At 24.3% G+C, this 24755-nt stretch overlaps 1 protein-coding gene across 2 annotated transcripts in view; it reads right to left on the minus strand.

The window, feature by feature from the left end:
- Positions 1 to 24755, minus strand: part of rdgC (retinal degeneration C) — a 76976-nt gene that overhangs the window by 6012 nt on the left and 46209 nt on the right. For both annotated transcript variants that reach the window (XM_065504136.1, XM_065504137.1), the window contains exons 7-8: positions 24543 to 24692; positions 14351 to 14422 (exon numbers count right to left, since the gene is read on the minus strand). In XM_065504136.1, the coding sequence (XP_065360208.1) occupies positions 14351 to 14422; positions 24543 to 24692 (222 nt within the window). The remainder of the gene's footprint in view (positions 1 to 14350; positions 14423 to 24542; positions 24693 to 24755) is intronic.

Here is a 24755-nt window from a genome sequence, read left to right on the forward strand (position 1 = left end):
TCTTGTAAAGACTGTTTTCTATAGAAAATTATCTTGTAAAGACTGTTTTCTATAGAAAATTGTCTTGTAAAGACTGTTTTCTATAGAAAATTGTCTTGTAAAGACTGTTTTCTATAGAAAATTGTCTTGTAAAGACTGTTTTCTATAGAAAATTGTCTTGTAAAGACTGTTTTCTATAGAAAATTGTCTTGTAAAGACTGTTTTCTATAGAAAATTGTCTTGTAAAGACTGTTTTCTATAGAAAATTGTCTTGTAAAGACTGTTTTCTATAGAAAATTGTCTTGTAAAGACTGTTTTCTATAGAAAATTGTCTTGTAAAGACTGTTTTCTATAGAAAATTGTCTTGTAAAGACTGTTTTCTATAGAAAATTGTCTTGTAAAGACTGTTTTCTATAGAAAATTGTCTTGTAAAGACTGTTTTCTATAGAAAATTGTCTTGTAAAGACTGTTTTCTATAGAAAATTGTCTTGTAAAGACTGTTTTCTATAGAAAATTGTCTTGTAAAGACTGTTTTCTATAGAAAATTGTCTTGTAAAGACTGTTTTCTATAGAAAATTGTCTTGTAAAGACTGTTTTCTATAGAAAATTGTCTTGTAAAGACTGTTTTCTATAGAAATATTGTCTTGTAAAGACTGTTTTCTATAGAAAATTGTCTTGTAAAGACTGTTTTCTATAGAAAATTGTCTTGTAAAGACTGTTTTCTATAGAAAATTGTCTTGTAAAGACTGTTTTCTATAGAAAATTGTCTTGTAAAGACTGTTTTCTATAGAAAATTGTCTTGTAAAGACTGTTTTCTATAGAAAATTGTCTTGTAAAGACTGTTTTCTATAGAAAATTGTCTTGTAAAGACTGTTTTCTATAGAAAATAATCTTGTAAAGACTGTTTTCTATAGAAAATTGTCTTGTAAAGACTGTTTTCTATAGAAATATTGTCTTGTAAAGACTGTTTTCTATAGAAATATTGTCTTGTAAAGACTGTTTTCTATAGAAATATTGTCTTGTAAAGACTGTTTTCTATAGAAATATTGTCTTGTAAAGACTGTTTTCTATAGAAATATTGTCTTGTAAAGACTGTTTTCTATAGAAATATTGTATTGTAAAGACTGTTTTCTATAGAAATATTGTCTTGTAAAGACTGTTTTCTATAGAAAATTGTCTTGTAAAGACTGTTTTCTATAGAAAATTGTCTTGTAAAGACTGTTTTCTATAGAAATATTGTCTTGTAAAGACTGTTTTCTATAGAAAATTATCTTGTAAAGACTGTTTTCTATAGAAAATTGTCTTGTAAAGACTGTTTTCTATAGAAATATTGTCTTGTAAAGACTGTTTTCTATAGAAATATTGTCTTGTAAAGACTGTTTTCTATAGAAATATTGTCTTGTAAAGACTGTTTTCTATAGAAATATTGTCTTGTAAAGACTGTTTTCTATAGAAATATTGTCTTGTAAAGACTGTTTTCTATAGAAATATTGTCTTGTAAAGACTGTTTTCTATAGAAATATTGTCTTGTAAAGACTGTTTTCTATAGAAATATTGTCTTGTAAAGACTGTTTTCTATAGAAATATTGTCTTGTAAAGACTGTTTTCTATAGAAATATTGTCTTGTAAAGACTGTTTTCTATAGAAAATTGTCTTGTAAAGACTGTTTTCTATAGAAAATTGTCTTGTAAAGACTGTTTTCTATAGAAAATTGTCTTGTAAAGACTGTTTTCTATAGAAAATTGTCTTGTAAAGACTGTTTTCTATAGAAAATTGTCTTGTAAAGACTGTTTTCTATAGAAAATTGTCTTGTAAAGACTGTTTTCTATAGAAAATTGTCTTGTAAAGACTGTTTTCTATAGAAAATTGTCTTGTAAAGACTGTTTTCTATAGAAAATTGTCTTGTAAAGACTGTTTTCTATAGATAATTGTCTTGTAAAGACTGTTTTCTATAGAAAATTGTCTTGTAAAGACTGTTTTCTATAGAAAATTGTCTTGTAAAGACTGTTTTCTATAGAAAATTGTCTTGTAAAGACTGTTTTCTATAGAAAATTGTCTTGTAAAGACTGTTTTCTATAGAAAATTGTCTTGTAAAGACTGTTTTCTATAGAAAATTGTCTTGTAAAGACTGTTTTCTATAGAAAATTGTCTTGTAAAGACTGTTTTCTATAGAAAATTGTCTTGTAAAGACTGTTTTCTATAGAAAATTGTCTTGTAAAGACTGTTTTCTATAGAAAATTGTCTTGTAAAGACTGTTTTCTATAGATAATTGTCTTGTAAAGACTGTTTTCTATAGAAAATTGTCTTGTAAAGACTGTTTTCTATAGAAAATTGTCTTGTAAAGACTGTTTTCTATAGAAAATTGTCTTGTAAAGACTGTTTTCTATAGAAATATTGTCTTGTAAAGACTGTTTTCTATAGAAATATTGTCTTGTAAAGACTGTTTTCTATAGAAATATTGTCTTGTAAAGACTGTTTTCTATAGAAATATTGTCTTGTAAAGACTGTTTTCTATAGAAATATTGTCTTGTAAAGACTGTTTTCTATAGAAATATTGTATTGTAAAGACTGTTTTCTATAGAAATATTGTCTTGTAAAGACTGTTTTCTATAGAAAATTGTCTTGTAAAGACTGTTTTCTATAGAAAATTGTCTTGTAAAGACTGTTTTCTATAGAAATATTGTCTTGTAAAGACTGTTTTCTATAGAAAATTATCTTGTAAAGACTGTTTTCTATAGAAAATTGTCTTGTAAAGACTGTTTTCTATAGAAATATTGTCTTGTAAAGACTGTTTTCTATAGAAATATTGTCTTGTAAAGACTGTTTTCTATAGAAATATTGTCTTGTAAAGACTGTTTTCTATAGAAATATTGTCTTGTAAAGACTGTTTTCTATAGAAATATTGTCTTGTAAAGACTGTTTTCTATAGAAATATTGTCTTGTAAAGACTGTTTTCTATAGAAATATTGTCTTGTAAAGACTGTTTTCTATAGAAATATTGTCTTGTAAAGACTGTTTTCTATAGAAATATTGTCTTGTAAAGACTGTTTTCTATAGAAATATTGTCTTGTAAAGACTGTTTTCTATAGAAATATTGTCTTGTAAAGACTGTTTTCTATAGAAAATTGTCTTGTAAAGACTGTTTTCTATAGAAAATTGTCTTGTAAAGACTGTTTTCTATAGAAAATTGTCTTGTAAAGACTGTTTTCTATAGAAAATTGTCTTGTAAAGACTGTTTTCTATAGAAAATTGTCTTGTAAAGACTGTTTTCTATAGAAATATTGTCTTGTAAAGACTGTTTTCTATAGAAATATTGTATTGTAAAGACTGTTTTCTATAGAAATATTGTCTTGTAAAGACTGTTTTCTATAGAAAATTGTCTTGTAAAGACTGTTTTCTATAGAAAATTGTCTTGTAAAGACTGTTTTCTATAGAAATATTGTCTTGTAAAGACTGTTTTCTATAGAAAATTATCTTGTAAAGACTGTTTTCTATAGAAAATTGTCTTGTAAAGACTGTTTTCTATAGAAATATTGTCTTGTAAAGACTGTTTTCTATAGAAATATTGTCTTGTAAAGACTGTTTTCTATAGAAATATTGTCTTGTAAAGACTGTTTTCTATAGAAATATTGTCTTGTAAAGACTGTTTTCTATAGAAATATTGTCTTGTAAAGACTGTTTTCTATAGAAATATTGTCTTGTAAAGACTGTTTTCTATAGAAATATTGTCTTGTAAAGACTGTTTTCTATAGAAATATTGTCTTGTAAAGACTGTTTTCTATAGAAATATTGTCTTGTAAAGACTGTTTTCTATAGAAATATTGTCTTGTAAAGACTGTTTTCTATAGAAATATTGTCTTGTAAAGACTGTTTTCTATAGAAATATTGTCTTGTAAAGACTGTTTTCTATAGAAATATTGTCTTGTAAAGACTGTTTTCTATAGAAAATTGTCTTGTAAAGACTGTTTTCTATAGAAAATTGTCTTGTAAAGACTGTTTTCTATAGAAAATTGTCTTGTAAAGACTGTTTTCTATAGAAAATTGTCTTGTAAAGACTGTTTTCTATAGAAAATTGTCTTGTAAAGACTGTTTTCTATAGAAAATTGTCTTGTAAAGACTGTTTTCTATAGAAAATTGTCTTGTAAAGACTGTTTTCTATAGAAAATTGTCTTGTAAAGACTGTTTTCTATAGAAAATTGTCTTGTAAAGACTGTTTTCTATAGATAATTGTCTTGTAAAGACTGTTTTCTATAGAAAATTGTCTTGTAAAGACTGTTTTCTATAGAAAATTGTCTTGTAAAGACTGTTTTCTATAGAAAATTGTCTTGTAAAGACTGTTTTCTATAGAAAATTGTCTTGTAAAGACTGTTTTCTATAGAAAATTGTCTTGTAAAGACTGTTTTCTATAGAAAATTGTCTTGTAAAGACTGTTTTCTATAGAAAATTGTCTTGTAAAGACTGTTTTCTATAGAAAATTGTCTTGTAAAGACTGTTTTCTATAGAAAATTGTCTTGTAAAGACTGTTTTCTATAGAAAATTGTCTTGTAAAGACTGTTTTCTATAGAAAATTGTCTTGTAAAGACTGTTTTCTATAGATAATTGTCTTGTAAAGACTGTTTTCTATAGAAAATTGTCTTGTAAAGACTGTTTTCTATAGAAAATTGTCTTGTAAAGACTGTTTTCTATAGAAAATTGTCTTGTAAAGACTGTTTTCTATAGAAAATTGTCTTGTAAAGACTGTTTTCTATAGAAATATTGTCTTGTAAAGACTGTTTTCTATAGAAATATTGTCTTGTAAAGACTGTTTTCTATAGAAATATTGTCTTGTAAAGACTGTTTTCTATAGAAATATTGTCTTGTAAAGACTGTTTTCTATAGAAATATTGTCTTGTAAAGACTGTTTTCTATAGAAATATTGTCTTGTAAAGACTGTTTTCTATAGAAATATTGTATTGTAAAGACTGTTTTCTATAGAAATATTGTCTTGTAAAGACTGTTTTCTATAGAAAATTGTCTTGTAAAGACTGTTTTCTATAGAAAATTGTCTTGTAAAGACTGTTTTCTATAGAAATATTGTCTTGTAAAGACTGTTTTCTATAGAAAATTATCTTGTAAAGACTGTTTTCTATAGAAAATTGTCTTGTAAAGACTGTTTTCTATAGAAATATTGTCTTGTAAAGACTGTTTTCTATAGAAATATTGTCTTGTAAAGACTGTTTTCTATAGAAATATTGTCTTGTAAAGACTGTTTTCTATAGAAATATTGTCTTGTAAAGACTGTTTTCTATAGAAATATTGTCTTGTAAAGACTGTTTTCTATAGAAATATTGTCTTGTAAAGACTGTTTTCTATAGAAATATTGTCTTGTAAAGACTGTTTTCTATAGAAATATTGTCTTGTAAAGACTGTTTTCTATAGAAATATTGTCTTGTAAAGACTGTTTTCTATAGAAATATTGTCTTGTAAAGACTGTTTTCTATAGAAAATTGTCTTGTAAAGACTGTTTTCTATAGAAAATTGTCTTGTAAAGACTGTTTTCTATAGAAAATTGTCTTGTAAAGACTGTTTTCTATAGAAAATTGTCTTGTAAAGACTGTTTTCTATAGAAAATTGTCTTGTAAAGACTGTTTTCTATAGAAAATTGTCTTGTAAAGACTGTTTTCTATAGAAAATTGTCTTGTAAAGACTGTTTTCTATAGATAATTGTCTTGTAAAGACTGTTTTCTATAGAAAATTGTCTTGTAAAGACTGTTTTCTATAGAAAATTGTCTTGTAAAGACTGTTTTCTATAGAAAATTGTCTTGTAAAGACTGTTTTCTATAGAAATATTGTCTTGTAAAGACTGTTTTCTATAGAAATATTGTCTTGTAAAGACTGTTTTCTATAGAAATATTGTCTTGTAAAGACTGTTTTCTATAGAAATATTGTCTTGTAAAGACTGTTTTCTATAGAAATATTGTCTTGTAAAGACTGTTTTCTATAGAAATATTGTCTTGTAAAGACTGTTTTCTATAGAAATATTGTCTTGTAAAGACTGTTTTCTATAGAAATATTGTCTTGTAAAGACTGTTTTCTATAGAAAATTGTCTTGTAAAGACTGTTTTCTATAGAAAATTGTCTTGTAGAGACTGGTTTTTTCCATTAAATTTCTTCTGTCTTTGTTACTGCTTAAGTTTTTTCCTAAATTTCAGTTTTTCTATTCATTAACATATAACTAACTTAGTTAGTTATAGTGTCTCCAATGTGTTTTGCTTTAGACATATCCTTAGAGCTTTTAACAGCATGTTGTTTTCTTATAATAAATTTCTGTCATTTTAATATTTTGTTTGCCATGACTTCATGGCCAGCAGGCCTCTTGGGTGTCTGACTCACGCTCTTGCCGTGGCTTTCATAAATTTCCACAAAAGTCTGCAATTAGTAAGTATTTTTTGATAAATGTTGTTAAACTTTTAACTGAATTATGGAAATTTGTTCATATTTAAATGAAATTATACTGATTTTCAATTGAAAGCTAAATTTATCAAGAAATAAAGCTAAAAAGACGTTTATTATTTAAATATATGAATTTGTGTATAATTTTCTGTGTTTTTTTATTGCTTAAATTAAGAATTCAAAGGCCTTATAATTAAGGTTTTTAGGGCCAGTAAAGAAAGCAGTTATTTTACTTTTTTAATGTATTATTGTTTTATTTAATGCAAATGAGCTTTGTTTAGGTAAATTTTGGGTTTGAAAGGTTTTTTCTTAAATTTAAATAATTTTCTTTTTAGGGGATTTAATTTGGTTTTTTCTTTAGTGCCTTTTTAAATACATATAAAAACGGTTTAATATTTTGCCAAAAGTAATAAAAACATTTAAATGTAGCCTAAAGCATAGAGGCTTGACCTTTGGAGTTTTTTTGTTTTAAATACTTGAGGTTGGTTTGTTTTTTTATACACTTCTGTGGGTTTATATTTCAACCCTTAAAAGAAACTTATTATGGTTTTTGCACAAAGAGAAGTACCTCTCTAAAAAATAATGCAGAGTTCCTACCTGAAAGTAAGTTTGTTTTGGCTAAATGCAAAAAACAAATTCTATTAAGTTTCAACAATTCTATATCCAGATTTGTCTTTATTAAGAACTCGAAATCTTTTTTATATTTCTGAGCCAACCTTCCCTTTAAATTCTTTAGCAGTTGTGTAAAGACTGTAAACTTTTAGTTGCGCCAGTAGCCTGCTTAATTTTATATTCTACAGTTTTTTTAATACAATTGTCTTTTGTATGTTCGTGAGCGTTTTTTTTTCATTTCTTTTGCGAATATTTAAAGGAATGTGTAAAAAACAAGAAGAAAAGCTACATTCGGCTGTGCGAAATCTTATATACTCTTCACCAAAACAATTATTTAAATTTTTTTTTTTTTGGATTTTGACCCACTGTAGTTCCGACTTTTTATGGCTTTCTATACGTCACTAAAAAGTTCTTTGAAATATCTATCATTTGATATCCATATTGTCTATATTAATGGCTTCGTTTCAAGATATATATAAAAAATATAAAAAATCGAGGTTGCCGTGGTTTTTTCCTTATATCTCAGCCATTTGTGGGCCGATTTTCTCGATTTTAAATAGCAACCGAACCGGGTCTATAGCGGATATAGTGATGTATGAATCATGTATGTAAGTTATTTGGGGGCTACGGAACGGTGATTTCAACATACTGACGGATATGGCTACTTTAAGGGATCCCAAATGAAAAATGTAGAAATCACAAATGGAATAACAAATTTAACTTGCCACTCATGATGAAGGGTATAAAAATGTGTTGGCAGTTTTTTTCATTCCTTCCTTTCTTTATTTTTACACTTTTAGAGCATGAGTTTGAAACAATAATGTTTTTCACATAAAAACTGAAAGTATTTACTAAAAGTTTTTTTGCTGATATACATATATGACTATGAAAGTAAGACATACACAGTAAAACGTGCTGCTAAAAACAGTGAAGGGGAAATAAATAGCAAAAGCTCTAATGAGAAATTTTTTTAGTGAAAAATTATACCAAAAATATTTTGAATTTATATTTTTTTTTCAAAAATTTTAAACACTTTGGATGCATCTAAAATACATTTAAAATAATTCTTATATAATTTTCTAATATAGCGTGAATTGTTTTTGTGAAATTTCAACTTTCAAAAAATTAAAAACTCAAATAATATCATGGAATACTTGGGCTATTTTGTTGATTCTTTCTAAAGAATGTAAGTTTTTGTTTTTGTCTCCAAAGTACCTACTTTATTTATAATAAATTAGTACTTATTCACATATTTCCACACACAGCCACATGTAGGAAAGCACAGACACATGGGTACTTATTCATATCTGGGTATTACTTCCTACACTTTCATTTAATTAAGACATTTACACACAGAACTTTGCTACTTTTTTTGCATAGCAAAGTACTTGTGATTAATAATTCTAATTTTAAATGGTATAATAAAATGAAAGCACATACGACACGTTCTGTTTAGAAGAAACTAAAAATAATTGCATAAAAAAGCAAACAAAAATTCATATATTTATTGCAAAATAAGAGTGATATGAACATTTATTTGTGACTTCTATAGAAAACAGTCTAAACAGACAATTTTCTATAGAAAACAGTCTCTACAAGACAATTTTCTATAGAAAACAGTCTCTACAAGACAATTTTCTATAGAAAACAGTCTCTACAAGACAATTTTCTATAGAAAACAGTCTCTACAAGACAATTTTCTATAGAAAACAGTCTCTACAAGACAATTTTCTATAGAAAACAGTCTCTACAAGACAATTTTCTATAGAAAACAGTCTCTACAAGACAATTTTCTATAGAAAACAGTCTCTACAAGACAATTTTCTATAGAAAACAGTCTCTACAAGACAATTTTCTATAGAAAACAGTCTCTACAAGACAATTTTCTATAGAAAACAGTCTCTACAAGACAATTTTCTATAGAAAACAGTCTCTACAAGACAATTTTCTATAGAAAACAGTCTCTACAAGACAATTTTCTATAGAAAACAGTCTCTACAAGACAATTTTCTATAGAAAACAGTCTCTACAAGACAATTTTCTATAGAAAACAGTCTCTACAAGACAATTTTCTATAGAAAACAGTATCTACAAGACAATTTTCTATAGAAAACAGTATCTACAAGACAATTTTCTATAGAAAACAGTCTCTACAAGACAATTTTCTATAGAAAACAGTCTCTACAAGACAATTTTCTATAGAAAACAGTCTCTACAGGACAATTTTCTATAGAAAACAGTCTCTGCAAGACAATTTTCTATAGAAAACAGTCTCTACAAGACAATTTTCTATAGAAAACAGTCTCTACAAGACAATTTTCTATAGAAAACAGTCTCTACAAGACAATTTTCTATAGAAAACAGTCTCTACAAGACAATTTTCTATAGAAAACAGTCTCTACAAGACAATTTTCTATAGAAAACAGTCTCTACAAGACAATTTTCTATAGAAAACAGTCTCTACAAGACAATTTTCTATAGAAAACAGTCTCTACAAGACAATTTTCTATAGAAAACAGTCTCTACAAGACAATTTTCTATAGAAAACAGTCTCTACAAGACAATTTTCTATAGAAAACAGTCTCTACAAGACAATTTTCTATAGAAAACAGTCTCTACAAGACAATTTTCTATAGAAAACAGTCTCTACAAGACAATTTTCTATAGAAAACAGTCTCTACAAGACAATTTTCTATAGAAAACAGTCTCTACAAGACAATTTTCTATAGAAAACAGTCTCTACAAGACAATTTTCTATAGAAAACAGTCTCTACAAGACAATTTTCTATAGAAAACAGTCTCTACAAGACAATTTTCTATAGAAAACAGTCTCTACAAGACAATTTTCTATAGAAAACAGTCTCTACAAGACAATTTTCTATAGAAAACAGTCTCTACAAGACAATTTTCTATAGAAAACAGTCTCTACAAGACAATTTTCTATAGAAAACAGTCTCTACAAGACAATTTTCTATAGAAAACAGTCTCTACAAGACAATTTTCTATAGAAAACAGTCTCTACAAGACAATTTTCTATAGAAAACAGTCTCTACAAGACAATTTTCTATAGAAAACAGTCTCTACAAGACAATTTTCTATAGAAAACACAGTCTCTACAAGACAATTTTCTGTTCTAGTTCTGTTCTAGTTATGTTCTAGTTATGTTCTAGTTCTGTTCTAGTTCTGTTCTAGTTCTGTTCTAGTTCTGTTCTAGTTCTGTTCTAGTTCTGTTCTAGTTCTGTTCTAGTTCTGTTCTAGTTCTGTTCTAGTTCTGTTCTAGTTCTGTTCTAGTTCTGTTCTAGTTCTGTTCTAGTTCTGTTCTAGTTCTGTTCTAGTTCTGTTCTAGTTCTGTTCTAGTTCTGTTCTAGTTCTGTTCTAGTTCTGTTCTAGTTCTGTTCTAGTTCTGTTCTAGTTCTGTTCTAGTTCTGTTCTAGTTCTGTTCTAGTTCTGTTCTAGTTCTGTTCTAGTTCTGTTCTAGTTCTGTTCTAGTTCTGTTCTAGTTCTGTTCTAGTTCTGTTCTAGTTCTGTTCTAGTTCTGTTCTAGTTCTGTTCTAGTTCTGTTCTAGTTCTGTTAGTTTTACTTTCTTAAAATTAAAAAATTTCAAGTTTCAATGTAACTAATACTGCTTAAGACTTTTATTCTTCAAAATGAGCAAAAAACTTTATGGTAAATTCCATTTGATTCAATTTTAGTTTCCTCCTTCAAAAGAAATTATTACTTTACATTACAATTGACATTTAAACAAAAACTTCAAACTACATTTAAAGTATGTCCTTTAAACTTTTGTTTTTTGCTGTTAGCTTGCTCATTTTTTAGTTGCAAAATCAATATAAAGATAAACGAAACTTTTCAAGCTGCTAATAAATGAAATTTATAACTTCCGTTCTATTCACTCTGTCTGTCAGTTGTTAAGGCATGCAAAAGAAATGCAACAGAATGTTTAGCATGCAGTTTTTAAGGAGTTCTTCAGCTACTATTCCATTGAGAGGTTTATTGTTTTATATTTAATGGTAGTCAGTCATTTATTCATTCATTCAGGCAGTTTGTTAGTCAAACAGACATTTTGTTAACTCCCACATTGTCTTTAAAAATCATTTAAAAATTTCAACATTTATTAGAGGAATTTTGTGATTTCCGTTGGTTGGTTTTTTGGCCGGATGTAAATGGAAATGGAGGGTGGTTGTTTGAAGGCGTTGCAGACATTTAAATTGATTTTGTTAAATTGTTAAATGTTAGAAAGAATAAAATTGATGAGTTTCATTTACAGACATTTAGGAAGTTCTTTAATAAATTTCTTTAAATTTTGGAAATTAAATAAATAGCATGACATTTAACAAATTTATTACAACTTTATTAAAATCAAATAAAATGACTAAGAAATGAACAATGGAAATTGAAAATTTAAGAATTTTCCAAACAAAATTTTTCCTAAAAATCTCGTATTTTAAACCATTTCCTTGCATTCTGTTTGATTATCTTACCAACAATAAACACCCTCCCAAAAATTGTAGAAACTGAGAGACATGGTGTTTTCATTAGTATGGGAATAAGTTAAAACAAAAGCTTTAAATCAACAAAATAATATTGAAGGACATGATATTGGATCCCATAAGCTGGTGTTGACGACTGAACTGAACATAAAATACTGTTAAAAATTTAAGGCAAAAATTTACACATGCTGAATGATGTTTAGTAAATTATTCACATATGTGTATACAATTTTGACAGGATTCTCTCTGACATGTTTAATGGTCAGAGCTTTTATTTTATATTGCATAAAAGTTAAACATATTTAAACATGTCTGGCAAAAAGAATTAACACATGAAAATAGTTGATTAAAAACAAATATTTCAACTTTAATAAAAAAAAATATATAAAAGCTTTAATAAAAAAGCATTTATTTAAAACGAAGACCTATCGATTCTAATTAATTACAAATTTGAAGGATTTTTGTCAGTACTAAATGCTCTCTTATAGATCATCTGTTAAGAACTTTAGAGGTATTGGAACATTTGTAGTATTTTGTACAATAAAAGTGTATGTTTTAGTAAAGATTAAAGAAATGTTATATTTTAAAGCTTTCAAGTAAATTTCAATATTAAAGCTTTCAAATATTTTGCATGCTTAAAAGCTGTTTAATAAAACTCTTCATTTTATTAACAAATTTTAAAAATATTTTATGATAGAAAGCTTTTGAGTATTCTTAGTGTAATGTTCTTATTATTTTCTATAATAAAAGCTTAAAGGCTTATTCTAAAACAAAATCGTTTTAGGTAAATAAAATAAAAGCTTTAAAGTAAATTATGAAATAAAAGCTTTAAAGTAAATTATAAAATAAAAGCCTTTAATTTATTTATAAAATAAAAGCTTTTAATTTAATAATAAAATAAAAGCTTTCAATTTAATTATAAAATAAAAGCTTTGGAGTTAATTTTAAACCAAACGTTTTGAATTTAATTATGAAATAAAAGCTTTTAATTTATTTGTGAATTAAAGCCTTTAATTTATTTATAAAATAAAAGCTTTTAAGTTAATTATGAAATAAAAGCTTTTAATTTAATTGTGAAATAAAAGCATTTAATTTAATTATGAAATAAAAGCTTTTAATTTAATTGTGAAATAAAAGCATTTTATTTATTTATAAAATAAAAGCTTTTAAGTTAATTACTAATAAAAGCTTTTAATTTCATTATGAGATAAAAGCTTTTAATTTAATTATGAAATAAAAGCTTTTAAATTCATTATGAGATAAAAGCTTTTAATTTAATTATGAAATAAAAGCTTTTAATTTAATTATGAAAGAAAAGCTTTTAATTTAATTAAAAAATAAAAGCTTTTAATTTAATTAAAAAATAAAAGCTTTTAATTTAATTAAAAAATAAAAGCTTTTAAGTTAATTACTAATAAAAGCTTTTAATTTAATTACTAATAAAAGCTTTTAGTTTAATTATGAAATAAAAGCTTTTAATTTATTTTTAAAATAAAAGCTTTTAAGTTAATTATCAAATAAAAGCTTTGAAGTTAATTTTAAACCAAAAGCTTTGAATTTAATTATAAAATAAAAGCTTTTAATTTAATTATAAAATAAAAGCTTTTCATTTAATTACAAAACAAAAGCTTTTTATTTGGTTGTAAAATAAAAGCTTTTGATTTAAATAAAATAAAATCTTTAAATTTAATTATCAAATAAAAGCGTTGAAGTTAGTTTTAAACCAAAAGCTTTAAATTTGGTTATAAAATATTTAAATTTAGTTTTTTACCAAAAAGCTTTTAATTTATTTATAAAATAAAAGCTTTCAAATTAATTTTGAACAAAAATTTTTAATTTAGTTACAAAATAACCGTTTTACCCCCATTTTCTCAATATCTGGTTATCGTTTTTCGTAACGATAAACCTCCAATTAACATTTTTTGTATGAGAACTGTCAGTTTATCGTCACGATAAAAAATAACCAGAGATTGAGAAAATGTGGGTTAGAGGTTATTCTAAAATAAAACCTTTCTAAGATTATTAAAAGCTTAAATTATTTCTATATCTATTTTATTTCCTAGCTCATTTTAGTAAAAATTTAATATATTGTTTATGTCTTGCGATAAAAGCTTTTAGTGATTGTGAAAGTTTAAAACTAATCAAAAGTCTTTATATAACATACGTTTTTATAATTTTCTTTACATTTAAAGCTTTTAAGTATTTGTCAGATATAATTAAGGTCCTTGAGAAAAATATTAACTAATTTTTTTAAGCTAATCATTTCCTTTTAATTTTTAATTAATATAACAAATCTTTTCCTATAAAATTTTGCATTAAACTAATTAGTTTTATAATAAAAGCTTTTAAAATTTTTCTACCAGAGTGTTGTTTAGATAATGCCTTTATGCTTCGAGCAGCAGTAATGAATTTAGCTTACTTATTTACTCTTAACATTATTTACTACCCTAAAATGTAAGCTTTTTTGTTTTTTTACAGCAAAAACTTATTAAACGAAGGACCAACAAAATTTAATTTAATTTTTGCTGCTCATAATTGACAAGGGAAATTAAGGCAATGAGGAGCACATTTCGTCCTTTTAGTTTATATGATGTATGATGTATTTAGGTTCATAAAGTTCAAAAAAAGGAAAAAGCTTAATATACATAAATATGTTTAATTTTGACACTGTTTTTATCCCTTAAGTTGAAACGATTTTAATGAGATTTGTCTTAAAGGGCTTCTTAACATTTAAAAAATGCGATTTTTGGGGGAAATTTTTCATGTAAACAATTTTTAAATTGTTATTTTTAACAGAAATATAGCTTTCTTTTGTAGTATTTATGCTTCCACTTACCTGTTTCCATTCGACCTTGTCAATACCCTCTCCGCCAGTTTGTTCAATTGGTGGTCGCAAAATTGAAACATACTAAAGGAGCCAACGAAATGAACAGGAACCAAACAAAAATAATGGATATAGAAAGAAACAAAAATAGTAATGTTTTTATTAGTATTATTTAGTTACTTAAGGGTAAAAAGACGTGTATATGAGTAAACTACCAACAGCACAGAGAACAGGGGCGATTCCTAGGAGAAAAAACAAAACAGGAAACTCCTCTAACTTAAATAATAATGTTAGTTGTGGAGAAAACTAAGGTAAAAGTTGACACAAGTTCCTATCCCCTTTAAAGGCTGCAGCTGCCTCTCAGCCTTTCCCTTACACTATCATTATGAACTTTATTAGCTTTAATTTAGTGTGTAATGAAGTGTTAAGGTACCAGTCATTTACGTAGAGGGTAGATGTCTTTTTTATATAGAAAAACTAAAATAAACAAGGAACTTCTACATTTTCACTGATGACAACAGCATATTTACACTAAAGTCTTTAATTTTTTGAGCAAACAACTACTTAAACACATACAACAAACACTCCTTAGTTTATTTGAAGGATAAACGGAAGCATCGCATCGAATGATATTAAGTTGCACTAAAAGTATGCTATTGTTTTTTTATTCAAGGAAAACTTAATTGAAACTAAAAAGCCACTTAACAAACACCTAAGAGATAATTAAAACATGAAGTTGGAAAGTAAAAAAAGACCTTTTTTAAATATAATAAAAGAAAATTAGAAATTTCTCTTAAATTTCTAACATTTTGAATTGTTTACATGAGGTAAATTATAAAAATAAAGGCAAATATGTTTGAAATTAAAACATATTTTAATTGCATTAACATTTGATAAAGAAAATTTAAATTTTTTCCATTCTTGACTTAATGTAAATAATGTAAACAATTAAGTAAATCATAGAATTAGTCAGTAAATATTGAAATAAAGCCTAAAAATAAATAAATTATTGAAAATCTCTCAAATTTACACTACTTTACATTATGTAAACTATAAAAATATAAGCAAAAATTATGTAATTCTATAAAAAATTAATAAATTCTTTAAAATTTCCAAGTTTTACCATACTTTACCTGATGTAAACAATGTAAAAAGTTTGTGTAAACTATGTAATTCATAAGAAAAAATTGTAAAAATGTAAAATTTCTTTTAATTTTCCATGTTTGGCAATTGTTTACCTGATGTAAACTATGTAAATATTGACAAAAATATTTTGTTTGCCTAAAAACTTAATGAAATTGAATAAATTCGTATAAAATTCCAAGTTAAACAATTCTTTACATGAGGTAAATAAAGTAAAGACGGGTGTAAACAATGTAATTCATCAGTAAATAATGAGGTATTTTATATAAATTGTATATGTGTTTTATATTCAACAAATTTTTAATTGTTTACCTGATGTAAATTATGTAAATATGGTAAAAAAAATAACATGTTTGCCTAAAAACTTAATGAAATTTAATAAATTCGTGTAAAATTCCAAGTTAAATAATTCTTTACATGAGGTAAATAAAGTAAAGAAGTGGGTAAACAATGTAATTCATAAGAAACTAATAAGTTAAAAAATAAAAATGTAAAATTTTTTAAATTTCCATGTTTGGCAATTATTTACCTGATGTAAATTATGTAAAAATGGTCAAAAATAACATGTTCGCCTTAAAACTTAATGAAATTGAATAAATTCGTATAAAATCTCAACTTGTACAATTCTTTACATGAGGTAAATAAAGTAAAGAAGTGGGTAAACACTGTAATTCATCAGTAAATAATGAGGTAAGGTATATAAATTGTATACGAGAATTAATTTCAAACACTTTTCTATTAATTACCTGATGTAAACTATGTAAATAATGACAAAAATATTTTTATTTACACAAAAAAAAAATTAATAAAATTTTATAAATTCCTTAAAATTTCCAAGTTTTACGTGATATAAATAATGTAAATAGTAAATTAGCCAGGAACTAGAGTCTGAAAATAGTAAATTTCCAACAAATTTCAACGTTCTGCAATTGTTTACATTATGTAAACAATGTAAATTAAGGTAAAAATGCTTAAGATACCAAAATATAACAATTTAGGCAAGAATTTAATGGAAATTGTTCAATTTTACAATTCTTGACAAAATGTAAATAATGTAAAGAATTATGTAAATTATGTAAATCGTTCACTAACAAAGAAATAAAGCCGGTAAATAGTAAATATCATACAAATTTTAAAATATTGATTTCTTTACATAATGTAAACAATGTAAATTGTAGATAAAATGATGTAAATAGTAAAATAACAATGAACTAGAGTATGAAAATAGTAAATTTCCCACAAATTTCAATGTTCTGCAATTGTTTACATTATGTAAACAATGTAAATTAAGGTAAAAATGCTTAAGATACCAAAATATAACAATTTAGGCAACAATTTAATGGAAATTGTTCAATTTTACAATTCTTGACAAAATGTAAATAATGTAAAGAATTATGTAAATTATGTAAATCGTTCACTAACAAAGAAATAAAGCCGGTAAATAGTAAATATCATACAAATTTTAAAATATTGATTTCTTTACATAATGTAAACAATGTAAATTGTAGAAAAAATGATGTAAATAGTAAATTTACAATGAACTAGAGTCTGAAAATAGTAAATTGCATACAGATTTCAATGTTCTGCAATTGTTTACATTATGTAAACATTGTAAATTAAGGCAAAAATGCTTAAAACAAAAACATATACATATTAATTGAGCTAAAAATTCAATGGAAATTGTTAAATTTTACAATTCTTGACAAAATGTAAATAATGTAAAGAACTATGTAAATTATGTAAATCATTCATTAACAATGAAATAAAGCATTCAAATAGAAAATATCATTCAAATTTCAAAGTTTTGAAATTGTTTACATTATGTAAACTATGTAAATTGTAGAAAACATTATGTAAATAGTAAATTAACTATGAACTAGGATCTAAAAATAGTAAATTTAAATTTTTGTAATTCTTTACATTATGTAAACCATGTAAATAATGTTACAAATATTTTTTCAGCTTCTAAAATTAATAAAATATTATAAATTCTTTTAAATTCCAATATTTTATAATTGTTTACCTAATGTAAACAATGTAAAGAAATGTGTAAATTATGTAATGTATAAGTAAATAATTAGGTAAATTGTGAAAAATTAAAATTGTCTGTATAAATTCTATATTTTATAATTGTTTACATGAACAAAAGTATGTAAATAACATAAAAATTACATAATTTACAAAAATATTACAAATAGGAAAAATTCGGTTTGAAAACTAAAAATTAAAAAATTTTTTACAAAATGTAAATCATGTAAAAAATTGTGTAAATAATGGATAAATGTGAATATTCATTAAAATTTCTTCTAAGTTTACAAGCTATTCAATTCCTTACATGATGTAAACTAAGTAAATATTTCTAAAAATTTCAGATTTCTCTTATTTAAAAATTAAATAATGCCACTATGAAAGTAAATTTAATACTTGACAAAATGTAAATAATGTAAAGAATTAAGTAAATAATGAAATTATTGTGTAAATAATGAATTAAATCAATTTGCTTTACATATGAAAATCTATTACAATTTCCTATAAATTTGAAAGTTTTTCAATTCTTTACATGATGTAAACTATGTAGAAAATACCAAAAAAATGTATATTCCTTTTATTTAAATCATAATTATGCTAGTAGGAAAGAAAATTCAATATTTTACCTCAATTGACAAAATGTAAATAATGTAAAGAATAAAGTAAACTAACAAAAAACCATTAAAATTTTTTGAATTATTGTTTTTCCTTGGTATACTATAAAAGTTCTTCAAATTTAGAATCTATTCAATTATTTACATTAGGTAAACAATGTAAACAATATGAAAATTTCATATACATATCTCTTCTCTAAATAATAATTTATATAGCTATGAATGAAAATTTTATATTTTATCTTAATTGACGAAATGTAAATCATGTAAAGAATGAAGTAAATAATGTAATATTTGGGTAAATAATAAAAAAATACATACAAATTATAAAATTATCGATTTTTTCTTATAAAATTTAATCATTAACTGATGTAACCAATAAAAATAATAACAAAAAATTCATAATTTAAAGACTTTATCAGTAAATTCAACAATTATAGAAAGATAATTTAATATTTTAGCTCAATTGACAAAATGTCAATAATGTAAACAATGTTTAAAACAAGGTAAACAATAAGAAATTTATGAAATAAACCCATATAAATAATAAAATACAGGAAATATAAACTTTTTACTAAAACAAAAATAATCTTAAAGTGAATATAAACTATTTACACATCATTTGTTTGTATAATTTTATGACAGTTTATTTAAGCAAACAGCCATCAATTTCATGTTTTGTTGTAGTCTTTTTTGTTTAAGTAAATTTTAACTCCCAAATATCCATTTGGAACTGTCATTGACAGTTATTGTTAATATTTAAATTACTAAAAATAAAACAAACAGTTTGAAATTAGTAATCATAATATTTCATTTACATTATTTTCCTTTCTTCTATTGTAAATTTAAATAAATGATTTATAGCTGAAAGTATTACAAAATTTGCTAGATTGTAAAAGGTTAATAATTTAATGGAACTTAATTAATTAAAACAACAAATGATTTCTTTCTTTTTTTTCAATTTATTGATTGACACAACAAAAGCAAGAGCATTTACACTAACACAATATATGCTTACGATTTTTTCAAACCAATGAATTGTAACGAATTTAAGTAGCATAAACTGCAAATGAATATTGAAAGGAAAAGCCAGAATCGACGGACGGAAGGACGGAGTCAGGGACAGAAGGATTGCTAAAATATGTATATTTATACAAAGTATTAAACAAACAGCAAAAATACAATATTGTTATCACAATGAAGGAAAAATTCAAAAAAAAAATGGGAATCCTAAATATCTATATTGAAACAAAGGCATTAATGAAAGCAAGCAATTTAGAGGAGTGTTGCACAATGGGGTTGAGAAACATGTAGAACACAAAATATGATTTTAAGGAAATCATAGGAATTTATTTAGACTTATTAAGGCGGCAATCGTAAATCATTTTCAAAAATAGAAAATTTGACTAAAAAAATTAGCAAAATTTACTATAAATAAAAGATTTTAGGAAAATTTAGTAGCAGATATTTGGATAATTTACTATAAATAGCAGAAATATTGCAAATATTATTATAAATAGCAGGTGTTGGAAAATTTACTACAAACAACAGATGGTAGCAGGTTTTGGAAAATTTTCTGCAAATAGCAGATTCATGGAAAATTTACTATAAATAGCAGGTTTTTGGAAAATTTTCTATAAATAGCAGATTCATGGAAAATTTACTATAAAAAGCTGATATTTTACAATAGCAGGATTTTGAAAACTTTACTATAAATAGCAGGTTTTTGAAAATTTACTATAAATAGCAGGTTTATGAAAATTTACTATAAATATCAGATTCATGGAAAATTTACTATAAATAGCAGGATTTTGAAAATTTACTATAAATAGCAGGATTTTGAAAATTTACTATAAATATCAGGTTTATGAAAATTTACTATAAATAGCAGATTTATGGAAAATTTACTATAAATAGCAGATATATGGAAAATTTACTATAAATATCAGGTTTTTAAAAACTTACTATAAATAGCTGATTCATGGAAAATTGACTATAAAAAGCTGATATTTTGAAAATTTACTATAAATAGCAGGATTTTGAAAATTTACTATAAATAGCAGATTTATGGAAAATTTACTATAAATAGCAGATTTATGAAAATTTACTATAAATAGCACATTTATGGAAAATTTACTATAAATAGCAGGTTTTTGAAAATTTACTATAAATAGCAAATTTATGGAAAATTTACTATAAATAGCAGGTTTTTAAAAACTTACTATAAATAGCTGATTCATGGAAAATTTACTATAAAAAGCTGATATTTTGAAAATTTATTTATTTATTATAGAAAATTTATTTATAGTAGTTTTTGTAAATTTACTATAAATAGCTGATTTATGGAAAATTTACTATAAATAGCAGATTCATGGAAAGTTTACTATAAATAGCAGGATTTTAAAAATTTACTTTAAATAGCAGGATTTTGAAAATTTACTATAAATAGCAGGTTTATGAAAATTTACTATAAACAGCAGATTTATGGAAAATTTACTATAAATAGCCGGTTTTTGAAAATTTACTATAAATAGCAGATATATGGAAAATTTACTATAAATAGCACGTTTTTAAAAACTTACTATAAATAGCTGATTCATGGAAAATTTACTATAAAAAGCTGATATTTTGAAAATTTACTATAAATAGCAGATTTATGGAAAATTTACTATAAATAGCAGGTTTTTAAAAACTTACTATAAATAGCTGATTCATGGAAAATTGACTATAAAAAGCTGATATTTTGAAAATTTACTATAAATAGCAGGATTTTGAAAATTTACTATAAATAGCAGATTTATGGAAAATTTACTATAAATAGCAGGTTTTTAAAAACTTACTATAAATAGCTGATTCATGGAAAATTTACTATAAAAAGCTGATATTTTGAAAATTTATTTATTTATTATAGAAAATTTATTTATAGTAGTTTTTGTAAATTTACTATAAATAGCTGATTTATGGAAAATTTACTATAAATAGCAGATTCATGGAAAGTTTACTATAAATAGCAGGATTTTAAAAATTTACTTTAAATAGCAGGATTTTGAAAATTTACTATAAATAGCAGGTTTATGAAAATTTACTATAAACAGCAGATTTATGGAAAATTTACTATAAATAGCCGGTTTTTGAAAATTTACTATAAATAGCAGATATATGGAAAATTTACTATAAATAGCACGTTTTTAAAAACTTACTATAAATAGCTGATTCATGGAAAATTTACTATAAAAAGCTGATATTTTGAAAATTTACTATAAATAGCAGATTTATGGAAAATTTACTATAAATAGCAGGTTTTTAAAAACTTACTATAAATAGCTGATTCATGGAAAATTGACTATAAAAAGCTGATATTTTGAAAATTTACTATAAATAGCAGGATTTTGAAAATTTACTATAATTAGCAGGATTTTGAAAATTTACTATAAATAGCACATTTATGGAAAATTTACTATAAATAGCAGGTTTTTATAAACTTACTATAAATAGCTGATTCATGGAAAATTTACTATAAAAAGCTGATATTTTGAAAATTTATTTATTTATTATAGAAAATTTATTTATAGTTGTTTTTGTAAATTTACTATAAATAGCTGATTTATGGAAAATTTACTATAAATAGCAGATTCATGGAAAGTTTACTATAAATAGCAGGATTTTAAAAATTTACTTTAAATAGCAGGATTTTGAAAATTTACTATAAATAGCAGGTTTATGAAAATTTACTATAAACAGCAAATTTATGGAAAATTTACTATAAATAGCCGGTTTTTGAAAATCTACTATAAATAGCAGATATATGGAAAATTTACTATAAATAGCAGGTTTTTAAAAACTTACTATAAATAGCTGATTCATGGAAAATTGACTATAAAAAGCTGATATTTTGAAAATTTACTATAAATAGCAGGATTTTGAAAATTTACTATAAATAGCAGATTTATGAAAATTTACTATAAATAGCAGATTTATGGAAAATTTACTATAAATAGCAGGTTTTTAAAAACTTACTATGAATAGCTGATTCATGAAAAATTTACTATAAAAAGCTGATATTTTGAAAATTTATTTATTTATTATAGAAAATTTATTTATAGTACTTTTTTGTAAATTTACTATAAATCGCTGATTTATGGAAAATTTAATATAAATAGCAGATTCATGGAAAATTTACTATAAGTAGCAGGATTTTGAAAATTTACTATAAATAGCAGGATTTTGAAAATTTACTATAAATAGCAGGATTTTGAAAACTTTACTATAAATAGCAGGTTTTTGAAAATTTACTATAAATAGCAGGTTTATGAAAATTTACTATAAATATCAGATTCATGGAAAATTTACTATAAATAGCAGGATTTTGAAAATTTACTATAAATAGCAGGATTTTGAAAATTTACTATAAATAGCTGGTTTATGGAAAATGTTCTAAAAATAGCAGATTTTTTGAAAATTTTTTATAAATTGCAGATTTATGGAAAATTTTTCGATAAATAGCAGATATTTGGAAATTTACTATAAATATCAGGTTTTGGAAAATTTATTATAAATAGCAGTTTTATGGAAAATTTACTAAAAATAGCAGATTACATAATTCTTGACATTATTTACATTTTGTCAACTATCATAAAATATTAAAGTTTCTTTTATAGTGCCATAATTTATGATTTAAATAAACGAAATCTGAAATTTTTATTAATATTTACATAGTTTACATTATGTAAAGAATTGTTTAGCTTTTAAACTTACAAGCAATTTTCATGAATATTCATATTTTATAAGAGAAAATTAATCATTTATATATTATTTACACAATTGTTTACATAATTTACAATTTGCAAAGAATTATTTAATTTTTATTTTTCCAATCCAATTTATCAAATTTGTAATATTTTTGTAAATTATGTATTTTTTATATTATTTACATTGTTTTCCTCATGTAAACAATTTTAAAATATAGAAATTTAATTGAAATTTTAAATTTTTACTATTTACCTCATTATTTACTAATTAAATTACATTGTTTACATTAGGTAAACAGTTGTGAAACCTTGCATTTTTAAAGGAATTTATTATATTTTATTAATTTTGCAAGTTGAAAAAGTATGTGTGGCCTTATTTTCATTGTTTACATAATGTAAAGTATGAACCATTTGCTAGATTTTCAATAATTTAAAAATTATTTACAAACTAATTATATTAATTACACCATTTTTTACATTACGTCAATTTTTGCTATAAAATGTTGCTTTAATTGAAATAATTTTGTCTCCTCAAAATTTTGCCTTAATTTACATAGTTTACATCAGGTAAACAATTGAAAAACTTTGAAATTTGTATGATATTTACTATTTAAGGGCTATATATCATTGTAAGTGAACGATTTACATCATTTACATAATTCTTTACATTATTTACATTTTGTAAATCAATGTAAAATTTAACAATTTCCTTTAAATGTTTGCCTTATTTATAATATTTTGCTATCTTAAGCATTTTTGATTTAATTTACATTGTTTACATAATGTAAACAATTGCAGAATATTTAAATTTGTATGAAATTTACTATTTTCATACTCTAGTTCATTGTTACTTTACTGTTTATATCGTTTACATAATTCTTTACATTATTTACATTTTGTCAAGAATTGTAAAATTTAAGAATTTGCTTTAAATTGTTGCCTCAATTGTTATTTTTTGGTTTCTTAAGCATTTTTACCTTAATTTACATTGTTTACATAATGTAAACAATTGCCGAACATTGAAATTTGTATGTAATTTAAGTCAGGATCGATCCTCTTGAACAGTATGTTCCTTTATATCTCGAAGTAATAATAGGATGCTTTTTATTTTGAAATTTCGAGTGGGCGTGGCACCTCCCATTAAAAGTAAATAGTTATTATGGAATATCAGGTGAACTATAACTGCGAAAGACACAAAACTTCGCAGAATTTATATAAAATAATAAAAGAATCAATCATAGGCCATCTGTCTTATTAAATCTTTAAAAGCTGATATTTATTAAACCTTCTATCTTCCTTTAGTTTAAAGTAAAACAAGCAAACTAGCGCCAGAGTTAAACTAATGGCGTCAATGAACCCGATTAAGTATTTTGTAAAAAAAACCCAAGACATAAGAAGAAAATAACTAAACAATATAGAAAACAAAATATTGTAACTCTGTAAAAGGTAGGTAGTTGGGAAAACTACTCAACCATTAAGTTACAACACAAAACACGCCTTTTTCAAACACCCCTGACTCACTCACAACTCAAGATAAAGTTAACAAGTAATAATATTTATACTACAACTGAATAACAAAACAAATATAAAAGGATATTTTATGTCCTTCCACTAGCTATGTATCTATCTAGCTGCTGTATTTAATTTTATGTTTTTGTACGTTTCACTTACCTTGCCACGATCAAGACTTTTAATTAAATCCAAATTGGTTGTATCGGATATCCCACCGTGCACCACCAATACACGACTATTAATAACAGTGCCCAATGGCAGCCAACGATACACCTCATCAATGAGTTTAAGTAATTTCGTTGAATTGCGCTGTTGTCATCAGGATAATAATCATCATTATCATCGTCATCAGGTCAGTTTAAACAAAAGACA

This window comes from Calliphora vicina, chromosome 3, assembly GCF_958450345.1.
Source record: "Calliphora vicina chromosome 3, idCalVici1.1, whole genome shotgun sequence".
In the NCBI taxonomy this organism is placed as follows: Eukaryota; Metazoa; Arthropoda; class Insecta; order Diptera; family Calliphoridae; genus Calliphora; species Calliphora vicina.